This window comes from Dipodomys ordii, unplaced genomic scaffold, assembly GCF_000151885.1.
Source record: "Dipodomys ordii isolate 6190 unplaced genomic scaffold, Dord_2.0 Scaffold143, whole genome shotgun sequence".
Taxonomy (NCBI): domain Eukaryota; kingdom Metazoa; phylum Chordata; class Mammalia; order Rodentia; family Heteromyidae; genus Dipodomys; species Dipodomys ordii.
This window is the reverse complement of record NW_012267359.1, coordinates 2,928,844-2,939,284: the sequence shown is the minus strand read 5'-3', so window position 1 is coordinate 2,939,284 and position 10,441 is coordinate 2,928,844. Positions and strand designations below refer to the sequence as shown.

General features: G+C 53.3%; 2 protein-coding genes across 2 annotated transcripts in view; one reads left to right on the top strand and one right to left on the bottom strand.

Moving 5' to 3' along the window:
- Zan (zonadhesin) overlaps positions 1 to 1,543 on the top strand; it is a 63,665-nt gene extending 62,122 nt beyond the window's left edge. The window contains 2 exon segments of the mRNA XM_013031714.1: positions 1,144 to 1,267; positions 1,378 to 1,543. Coding sequence (XP_012887168.1) covers positions 1,144 to 1,267; positions 1,378 to 1,543 — 290 coding nt within the window.
- A 2,150-nt stretch (positions 1,544 to 3,693) lies between these two features.
- The window catches only part of Ephb4 (EPH receptor B4), a 23,246-nt gene continuing 16,498 nt past the window's right edge, over positions 3,694 to 10,441 (bottom strand). The window contains exons 11-15 of the mRNA XM_013031713.1: positions 8,720 to 8,935; positions 8,314 to 8,463; positions 7,005 to 7,198; positions 6,638 to 6,793; positions 3,694 to 4,626 (exon numbers count right to left, since the gene is read on the bottom strand). Coding sequence (XP_012887167.1) covers positions 4,497 to 4,626; positions 6,638 to 6,793; positions 7,005 to 7,198; positions 8,314 to 8,463; positions 8,720 to 8,935 — 846 coding nt within the window. The 3' untranslated portion in view covers positions 3,694 to 4,496. The remainder of the gene's footprint in view (positions 4,627 to 6,637; positions 6,794 to 7,004; positions 7,199 to 8,313; positions 8,464 to 8,719; positions 8,936 to 10,441) is intronic.

Here is a 10,441-nt window from a genome sequence, read left to right as displayed (position 1 = left end):
TGTCGGTCGTGGGGCTTGAACTCTGGGCCTGGGCGCTGTCCCTCAGCTCTTCAGCTCAAGGCCAGCGCTCTACCACTTGAGCTACAGCGCCACTTCTGGTTTTCTGGTGGTTTATTGGAGATAGGAGTCTCACCGTCTTTCCTGCCCAGGCTGGCTTTGAACCATGATCCTCAGATCTCAGCCTCCTGAGTAGCTAGGATTATAGGCGTGAGCCACCAGTGGCCGGCTCATATATATTTGTATCAGTATATACTTTATATAATAGACATAGCATATAGTATATATTAACATATGTTAAGTATTAAGTGATGGATATAATGCACAACACATGAACATATCATAATATAATGGGATATATAACATGAGATCTATATCACAGATACGTGCATACTATATGTAGCATGTAGTATTAAATATACTTCATGTTACATATAATTAGGTGAACTGTGTCATATAATTACAATTATTTAAATCTTATTTGTATTATAATTCCATTATACAAGGTAATGCTACCTTGTACAATTACTGTATAATTATGTTATCCAACATAATTATAATGTATATTGTCACATACAATAGAGAGCATGTCACAATATGTCCTTAGGATAGCAGGACAAAGGTCTTTAATTAGCCACTTTCTGGGCCATGTACTGTAGAATGTTCTCTCTGAGCCCTGGCTCCCCTCCCTGCCTGTCACTCTGTGCCCCGTTATCCCCTTCTCTCTCCCCCAGTGTGTAGGGCTCATGTGTAGCCTGCTCCAACGGAGGGGAGGGTAGTATGTTTAACACATATACCCCGGACTGCCTGCTAGAGATTGGGGCTCAGTAGACACAGTGTGGGGCCAGCATCTGCCTTCCCAGCAGCCAGCTTGTGCAGACTGACCAACCAGGTTTCTGGCTTGCTCCTTGAGAAATGCTGACTGTAAGATCCCGGGGACTCTAGCGGCCAGCTGGACGAATGTCCCCTGGAGTTGAGACTGGAAACAGAGCTTTCTGGGGTGAGGAACAGCTCTAGGAGTGACAGCCTTCTGGGCACAGAACCAGCCACAGCCAGCTGTTTAGGGGATGAGGTCCCTCATGTGGCAGCCAGGGACCCCATCTTACCTTTCCTGCTTCATAGGCCTCTCTCTCTTCCCGTTTCCAGAACCATCCAGCTTTGTGGCCGTCCTGCTGGGGATGCTGGTGCCTGTGGTGGTCATTCTGCCGCTCCTGGTGGCAGTGGCCACCAGGGAGTGTGTCCACAGGATGAGGCGGCAGCCATGGAGGAGGTGGGTCCCGAACGGGGGGGCTGAGGAAGGGAGGTGGGGTGGGTAGGGGTGGGCAGAGGCCTAGAGCACATGGAGGTGGTGGTGTTCTTCTGTGTGTGTTCCTTTACCAGGGAGAAACCGCGGAGCCCAGAAGGCTGGCTGGTGGACCGAGGTGAGAACTGCTCCCTGGGGCCCTGGGCTTGCATGGGCACGGAGTGCAATTCCCAGCCAACAGACTTTCTGGCTTTCTCCTCAGGCAATGTTCCAGAGCCTGCCTTCAAAGCTATGCCCTTATGAGTGCCCCTCCTCTAGGAGATAAAACGATTGCTTTTTCTATGGGAATGTCTTTATGATTTACGGGGAGGAGGAAACAGGGCTGAGTACTGGGTAAAATATTCCAGGGGGAGGGGGAGCCTGGGTGTCAAGAGGGGAGGGGAGGGTCCCTTCGAAGAAGCCATCTGTGGGTGGCCCATTGAGCCAAAGGAGAGGAAGAGGGGAGGGAGGGAAGGAGGGACAGTGGGATGGAGCCCTAAGCCTCTGGTTCTGGGATTCAGGAGGAAAAATCTTCACTTGCCATCTTTATGTGGAGATGTGGGATGAAAAGTCATTCTGACCAGTTTTGTTTACTTTTTTTGTATGCCAGTATTGGGGCTCGAACTCAGGCCAAGGCCCACACTCAAATTTTTGCTCAAGGCTGGTGCTCTACCGCATGAGGCACAAGCCCCACTTCCCCTTTTATTGGTGGTTCACTGCAGATGTCTCATGGACTTTCCTGCCCTGGCTGGTTTCAAACTTTCAATCCCCCGATCTCAGCCACCTGAATAGCTAGGATTTCAGGCGTAAGCCACTGATGCCTAGCTGTGATCTTTGGGGTAGCATCTTGCTTGCTCCCCAGGTTTACTCAGGCTTCAATCCTTCTCCTTGTTCCTTCTTGCTCACGGGAGCTAACAGTCAGTGGTAGAAATGGAATCTTTCAAACTTTTATGCTCAGGCTGGCCTTGAACCATGAATGCCTGTCCACTTCCCTAGTAGCCTGGATTACAGGCTTGAGCCACTGAGACCAGACTCATCACCGCCCAGGTCAACTGACCCACTCAGCCTAAGCCAGGACCTCTCTTGGGGGATGGGGGGGAGCTTGCCTGGGCAGTAGGGAGCAGTGGAGGGGGGCGAGGGGGGCAGGGAAGGTTGGGATCTAGAACAGGCATGACACAGGTCCTTGGAATGCATTCTCACTCTTGCTTATCCTGATCCCCCCCTCCCACCAGCCCCTCACCTGGAGAAAGCCAGACTCAGATGCATGGGGAAAGGACTTAGGATAGGAGCCACGTCCCCACCAGGCTCCCAAGGTTGTACTCTCTGGGTCCGGCGCTAGCCTAGTCTACATCTCTGCCTGTCTTCCAGCTCCTTTGACTTTCTATCTTCCCAGAGCCAGCTCTGGGAGGTCAGCCTATCTAGCCTGGCGCCTCCCCCAGGGAGACCCCTCCTTCTCCCTCCACTGCAGTGAGCCCCTTCCACTTCAGCTCGAGGACACAAAACACGGGCATCCTGTCCCTTTAGGTGGAGGTAGGAACTCAGGGCCAGGTTAAGATCCCCACCTTGGGGTCCGCTGCAATGACCACCAGATGGCAACAGGGGGCAATAGAGAGGCAGAAGTAGAAAAGGCTTCCCCAGGCTGGCCGGTCCTGACCTGACCCTGCAGGTGTCCCAGTGGAAAGGGAAAACCAGGCTGAAAGAAGGAAACAGAAAATACGAAGGAAAAGTGGGCTGCTGGGGGGGGGGGGGGGGGGGGGGAGGGAGGGAATGATCCCAGCCTCCTCTTCCTGTCTATGGGAAGTTGGGGGCAGACACCCTTCACTCCCACGGGTCCCCTCCCCACCCCAGGAGGCCCCGAGAACCTGCCTGGGCAGCCTCTTGAATGGGGGAATTGTCCTCCAACCAGCATGCCATGGGGCTCACGTGGGGGCCCCTCCAGCCCCCTCCCCCACAGCCAGTGCCAGCTCTCCCATGAAACCAGGCTAATGTCAACATCTGGCCCACATCTGTCTCCATCTGACTGGACCCCTACTCACACTCCCCCGCCCCCAATTAGGTTTTTTCCTCCCTTTCATGGGGTGGCACGGCAGGGCTTGAGCTTAAAGCGTGTCCCCCTCACAGTGCCCGTTAGGGCAAAGGAACCAAGGACGGGGGAGGGGCAGCCCCACCCCGGAGGTGCCCGGGGCTCTTGGCAAAGGCCAGCAGGAGCTGTTAGCAGCTGCTGTGAATGAGTCACCTCCTAAGGCCCCCACCCCAAACACACCCTGGGGGCCAGGGATGTGGCATCCAGCCCCCCCCCACAGGCCCTGAGCCATTGGACCCTCCAGACTCAGACCCTCTGCTTGGCAGAAATCTAGTTCAGAGCTGGGATGCATCCCATTTCCTTTTATTTATAACAACAAAAAAGTTTTTTTTAAATATAATTTAAGAGTCCCTCCAAGTCTGTCTCAGGTTTCCTTCCCACCCCCCCTTTCTTGCTGCACTCTTTTGTGGACACAGCTTGGGGAGGGGGGGGTCCTTGGGGGACCCAGGCATTGTTCTGGAAACAGACACATGGGTGGGTCCCTGTTCCAAACTTGGGCAAAGAAGGAGACAGCAACACAGGTGCCCCCAACACAAAAAGACATGAGGACAAGGACGGTAGAAAAAGAAAAAAATAAAATAAAAGGGGCGAAGAAAAAATAAGACCAAAAACAAAACAAAAAATATATATATCTATATATATATATATAAAATTCAGAACCTTCAATATGAAGGCAGCAGATGGGGGAGGGGCATTTACAAGGGAAATGATTGCATTGGGTGGCAGGGACATCAAAACCCAGTGATGGATGAGTCACTGAGCCTCAACACCCTCTTCCTGCCTCCTGGGACTGCGCCACAGGTGAGCTGGCAGGCTGGCCACCCTCTCTTTGGTCTGTAGGGGGGCATGATCAAGGTGTGGGGGTGGGGTGGGGAGCACCCTCTGGAGAGGCTGGGAGACACTGGGCGCCTCTCACACCCTCTGCTCATGCCCACTCTTGGGTCTGGGGTTCCCCGCCTGGAATGGGCTCTCTGCTTTCCATGACACAAACCCCAAATCCTGTCTCTCCCAACTGCCAACTCCCCACCCCCACGGGTTCAAAGTGCAATCCATGGGGCGCAGGGCTGAGGGTCTCTGTGCGTGCCCCTGACTGTGCCCCAGGAAAAAGGAGCGACTGCGGCGTCCTCAGGGAGGTCAGTACTGGGGGGCTGGTCCTTCTGGCCCGCTGGGGGCTCCAGGCTTGGCTTGGGACTTCATGTGCTGGACGCTGGCCAAGATTTTCTTCTGGTGTCCTGCCAGAGTGACCCCGATTCGGAGCAGGTCCCTGAGAAAGAGCAGAGTGCTCCGTAAGCCATAGGTTCCTGGGGCTGCCAGTTTTATTCATTTTATTTATTTTGGTCGGTTGTGGGGCTGGAACTCTGGGCCTGGACACTGTCCCTCAGCTCTTCAGCTCAAGGTTAGTGCTCTACCACTTAAGCCACAGCGCCACTTTCGGTTTTCTGGTGCTTTATTGGTGATAGGAGTCTCAAGACTTAGGATTACAGGCGTGAGCCACCAGTTCTATTTTTTGGCAGTACTGAAGCCTGAACTCAGGGCTTAGCACTGTCTCTTAGCTCTTTTGTTCAAGACTGGCACTCTACCACTTGAGCCACACCTCCACTTCCAGCTAATATTTAGTGGTTAAGTGGAGACAAGAATCTCATGAACAAGCCAGGTACCAAGGGCTCACGCCTGTAATCCTAGCTACTCAGGAGGCTGAGATCTGAGGATCTTGGTTCAAAGCCAGCCCAGGCAGGAAAGTCCCTGAGACTCTTATCTCCAATTAACCACCAGAAAACCAGAAGTGGCACTGTGGCTCAAGTGGTAGAGCACTGAAGAGCACAGGGACAGCACCCAGGCCCAGAGTTCAAGCCCCACAACCAACCAACCAAAAAAAAAAAAAAAACCTCACAAACATTCCTGTCCGGGGTGGCTTTGAACCTGGATCCTGATCTCAGCCTCCCTGAATAGCTAGGCTTATAGATGTGAGCGCCACCAGCACCTGGCTAGGCTTGCCAATCTTGCTCAGTTCCAGACTACAATTAAATCAATCAGGAAGGCAAGTGGGATAGAGAAAGAATGATGTCAGTAGTCTCTGGGCAGTTTCTGGAGGATTTTGATGGGCAGGCCCTATGGGGGGGGGTGGAGCTCTGAGAGCTGCCCTCCCCTGCCCCCCCCCCCCCCCCCCCCCCCCCCCGCCAAGAGGCGAGGCAGCAGGAAGTGGGATAGAGGAAGGAAAAAGCACAAAATAATGTGGAGGGAGAAAGGAAAAGTAGGAAAGAGACAGGGGATGGGGTGGAGAGGAAGGGGAGGTCCCTGGAGTACACACAGGACGGGTCCCACTGCCAAGAATCCCCTGCATATAGATTTGTATCCCTTATGCTATTACTCAAACCTGGGACAAGCAGAGGCCTTGGGAGACATGGAAAAGGCAGGAAAGAACGGTTACATGGGAGGTGATGGATCATAAAACCACTTAACACTGAAGCTAGGAAGGATCTCCAAAACTCAGGCCCAGCCTCTCCTTTTATGGGTGGGAAAACAGGACGGGAGTGGACACGTTAATGTGAGCACAGGCCTGGAATGTAGATAGATGTACAAAGATAGATACAGACAAAGGGCACGGAAGGGGGGTCCCCCGAGCTACAAAGGCCCCGGGAGCGGAGGTGGGCACTGCCATCTAGAAGGGGCCCTTGGATTCTTCACTCTAACAGCGGTTTTTATTTTCTGTATGCATATTAGGGCTTGAACTCAGGGCTTCACCCACTTGCTTGGCTTTTTTGTTTTTGTTTTTTTGGTCAGTCGTGGGGCTTGAACTCTGGGCTTGGGCGCTGTCCTTGGGCTCTACAGCTTGAGCCACAGCGGCACTTGCGGTTTTCTAGTGGTTTCTTGGAAATAAGAGTCTCACGGACTTTCCTGCCTGGGCTGGCTTTGAACCGAGATCCTCAGATCTCAGCCTGAGTAGCTAGGATTATAGACATGAGCCAACGGTGCCCAGCTGGCTTTTTTTGTGCTCAAGGCCATACTACCACTTCGAACATTTTGCTTGTTAACTAGAGATGAATTGGATTTGGCCTCAAATTGCGATCCTCAGATCTCAGCTTCCTAAGTACCTAGGATTACAGGTGTGAGCCACCAGCACCCACTCCAGCATCTGTTATTGCTTGGGAGGCTGCTGTAGGTAGGGTAATGGAGTAACTTCCTGCCACACTGCCTCATCGAGGTAATAGTTGATCTGGGAGGTTGACTCCCCCAAAACCCCTTCTACTCACTCTCACTGCTGCTACTGTACTTACTCAGCAGAAATCTGGCTGACGAGCTCAAAGGAGCCGAATCCAGCTGCTACAAAGCTTTCTTCGTATCTTCCCATCTTGATGGCTCGGAGCCACTCACCCACAGACCCAAAGGCGGAATAGTGAGGCTGTCGCTGGTCCAGGAGGGGGTGTGAGGCCCTACGGGGTGGGGGAAGGATGCTGAGTCCCAGGCCCAGTCAGGGGACCGACAGCCTGGCAAAGACATATGCTCTCATCTACTTCCAAAGAGACTGGGAGCCTTCTTGGCCAGTGGGGGTGGATGTGTGTGTAGCCGGGGAGGGGAGGGGGGGAGATCTGGGTGGAGAGCAAGGAAGAGGGAGAGAAGGGGCTTGGTCTCTGGGACCCTCACCCGCCATTCTCCCGGGCCACGATTTTGAGGCTGGCAGGGTTGCGGATCATCTTGTCGAGGGCGCTGACCACCTGGGGGAAGCGTGGTCGGGCATTCCGGTCTTTCTGCCAGCAGTCCAGCATGAGCTGGTGGAGGGAGGTGGGGCAGTCCGGGGGCGGGGGCAGCCGGTAGTCCTGCTCAATGGCGTTGATCACCTGGAACCACAGGCAAGAGCCAGATGAGGCTATGAAGGGGCAAGGGGGATGGGAAGCTAAAGGGTCCCACGCTGATAGTGGGATGGGGGAGTCACAGCGCCCCAGAATCACAGATCTCAACAGAGTCCTTTCTGTGCTGATACTGGGGCTTGAACTCAGGGCCTGGGTGCAGTTCCTGAACTTTTGTGTTCAAGGCTAGTGCTTGGCCATTTCAACCACAGCTCCACTTCCAACTTCTGTTGGTTAGTTGGAGAGAACAGTCTCATAGAACTCTCCTGCTTAGGCTAGCTTTGAACTGCAATCCTCAGATCGCTGCCTCCTGAGTAGCTAGGATTACAGGTGTGAACTGCTGTGCCTGGCTTGGGAGTCCTTTTAATTGTACCAAAGGCTAGATACCCCAGGCACAGTCTGGAATGTAACATCCTGTGACCTCCATCCCTTTCCATCTTAACTACGCTGTATCAGATGCTCTCATGTGAGGATGGCCTCTGCTTTTCAGCAAGGGACCAGAGGCTCACACTTGCGATCCTAGCTACTCAGAGGGGACTCAGATCTGAGAACCCCAGTTCCAAGAAGCTAACCAGGGGCAAAAAGTCCATGAGACTCTTAATGTCCAATACACCAGCACAAAGCTGGAAATGGAAGTATGGCTCAAGTTAGCAGAGCACCAGCCTTGAGTGAAAAAGCCAAAAGCAATAGAGAGGTCCTGAATTCAGGCCTCAGTATTGGCACACACACATGCGTGTGCACACACACACACACACACACACACACACACACACACTTTTTTTTTTTTTGCCAGTCCTGGGGCTTGAACTCAGAGCCTGGACACTGTCCTTGAGCTTCTTCTGCTCAAGGCTAGCACTCTACCACTTGAGCCACAGCGCCACTTCCAGCTTTTTCTGTGTATGTGGTACTGAGGAATCAAACCCAGGGCATTCTAGGCAAACACTCTCCCACTAAGCCACATTCCCAGCCCATGATCCCCCCCTTCTTCATGACATGCTTGACCAGAACAAGGACCTGGGAAGTGCCCACCCCCCCTACCCCACCCCCACACCCTGTACTGCAGGTAAGAGAAGCCCCCAGGAAACACAGGGCCAGGACACACTTACATCCTGATTGCTCATGTCCCAATATGGCCGCTCCCCAAAAGACATCACTTCCCACATCACAATCCCGTAGCTCCAGGCATCACTGGCGGATGTGAACTTGCGGAAGGCGATGGCCTCGGGGGCTGTCCATCGGATAGGGATCTTTCCTCCCTGCGTGGAGAGGAGAGGGGGAAATGGACCCCGGCACTGTAGCCCTCACTGGAGACTTTGGCCTTTTCTCCCTAATTGGTGTTTCCTTTCTTTCTGGGACTTGAGCTGTCCCTTCCCCAACTCTTGTTCTTTTCCAACATGCCGGCAGTCAGGTCTCAATCAGCCTGAACCTGTTTCTTCTCCCTGGGCCAGGCTTCCTGGTCACCCCTCAGCCTCCTTCCCTCCTCCACCTGCTTTGCATGGGGCCCAGCCTCACCAGAGAGCTGGTATAGGTGGGATCGGAAGAGTTCTCCTCCAGGAACCGTGAGAGTCCGAAGTCAGACACCTTGCAGACCAGGTTGCTGTTGACCAGGATGTTCCGGGCCGCCAGGTCTCGGTGGACGTAGCTCATCTCGGCCAGGTAGCGCATGCCCGAGGCGATGCCCCGAAGCATGCCCACCAGCTGGATGACCGTGAACTGCCCGTCATTCAGCTGCAGAGGACAGGGAGAAGGACCCGCTCGGGACTGACCACCTACCCACCCACCGTGGCCCTGCCCATGCTTGTGTGGGAGTATGTGCGCATGTGCAATGCTTGCCAGTACTAAGGCTTGAATTCAGGGCCTCAATGGTTTGTGGTTTTGCTGTGCCTGTCCTGGGGCTTGAACTCAAGACCTGGGTGTTGTTCCTGAGCCTCTTTGTGATCAAGGCTAGCACTCTTACCACTTGAGCCACAGCACTGCTTTATTGGAGATAGAAGTCTGGTTTTACTAGAGATAAAAGTCTCATGGACTTTTCTGGCTGAGCTGGCTTTAAACTCCAGCCTCAGGTCTCAGCCTCCTGGGTAGCTAGGATTACAGGCGTAAGCGACCACTGTGCCTGGCTTTGTTCCTGAGCTCTTTTGCTCAAAGCTAGTGCTCTACCACTTTGGATCTACACCTCCATCTCTGGCTTTTTGGTACATAATTGGAGATAAAAGTCTCCACTTGAGCCACAGCTCTACAGAAGTGAGACAGGAAGGAAGAAAGGAAGGAAGGAAGGAAGGAAGGAAGGAAGGAAGGAAGGGGGGAGAGAGGGAAGGGAGGGAAAGGAAGAAAGGAAGAGAGGAAGGCAGAAAGGAAGGAAGGGAGGGGAAAGGGAGGGAGGGAAGAAGGAAAAGGAAGGAAGGAAGGATGGATCTGAACTATTAACTCACTCTTTCACTCACCACTCTTGGAGCAACTGCGTTTAGTTTTGGAAGACAACAATGGAAAACTGAGGGGGACAGTACCAAAGCTGCCAGCTACAGCTCAACCCTGACATTGCCAGACTTTGCTCTCCTAGCTATGCCAGGCAGGCCGCACGAGTTCCTGACCACATCTTCCAGGTTCGTCCAGGACACTGGGGTCCAAACACCCGGTTCCATCTTGGCTTGCCATGGCCAGCTGTGGAAGCCTCAGGTGGCTAATGGGTAGCTGGAGACCCCATGGCCGCCTCTGGTTCCTCTCTGCCAGCAATCCTGGCCCTGTTTTCAAAACACGTCCCCAACGCCTGCACCCACTTTCTCTGTGGCTCCCTAGCATCCAGCCAGACATCAAGATATCATCTTTAGTCTCATGCTCTTGCCAAAATCTCTCCCCCAAATCCACCACCATAGCCAGGCTCAGTGGCTATAATCCCAGCTACTTGGGAAGCCGAGCTCGGAAGACCTCAGTGGAGGCCAGCCCAGGTTAAGAGATATATCTCACCCAATGGCTGGGTGCAGGGCTGAGCAAAGCAGGAAAAGTATAAAATAGGAAGATTGCAGACCAGGCTAGTTGGGCATAAAGTAAGACTCTCAATTTAACAACACAAACAGGGCTGGCTCAAGTGGTAGAGCATTAGCCTCCCAAGTGTGAGGTCCTGAGTTCAAAACTGTCATGCCATGGGCTGGGAAGGTGGCTCAGTGGTAGAGCGCTTGCCTTGCATGCATGAGGCCCTGAGTTCGATTCCTCAGCACCACATAAGCAAAAAAGAAAAAA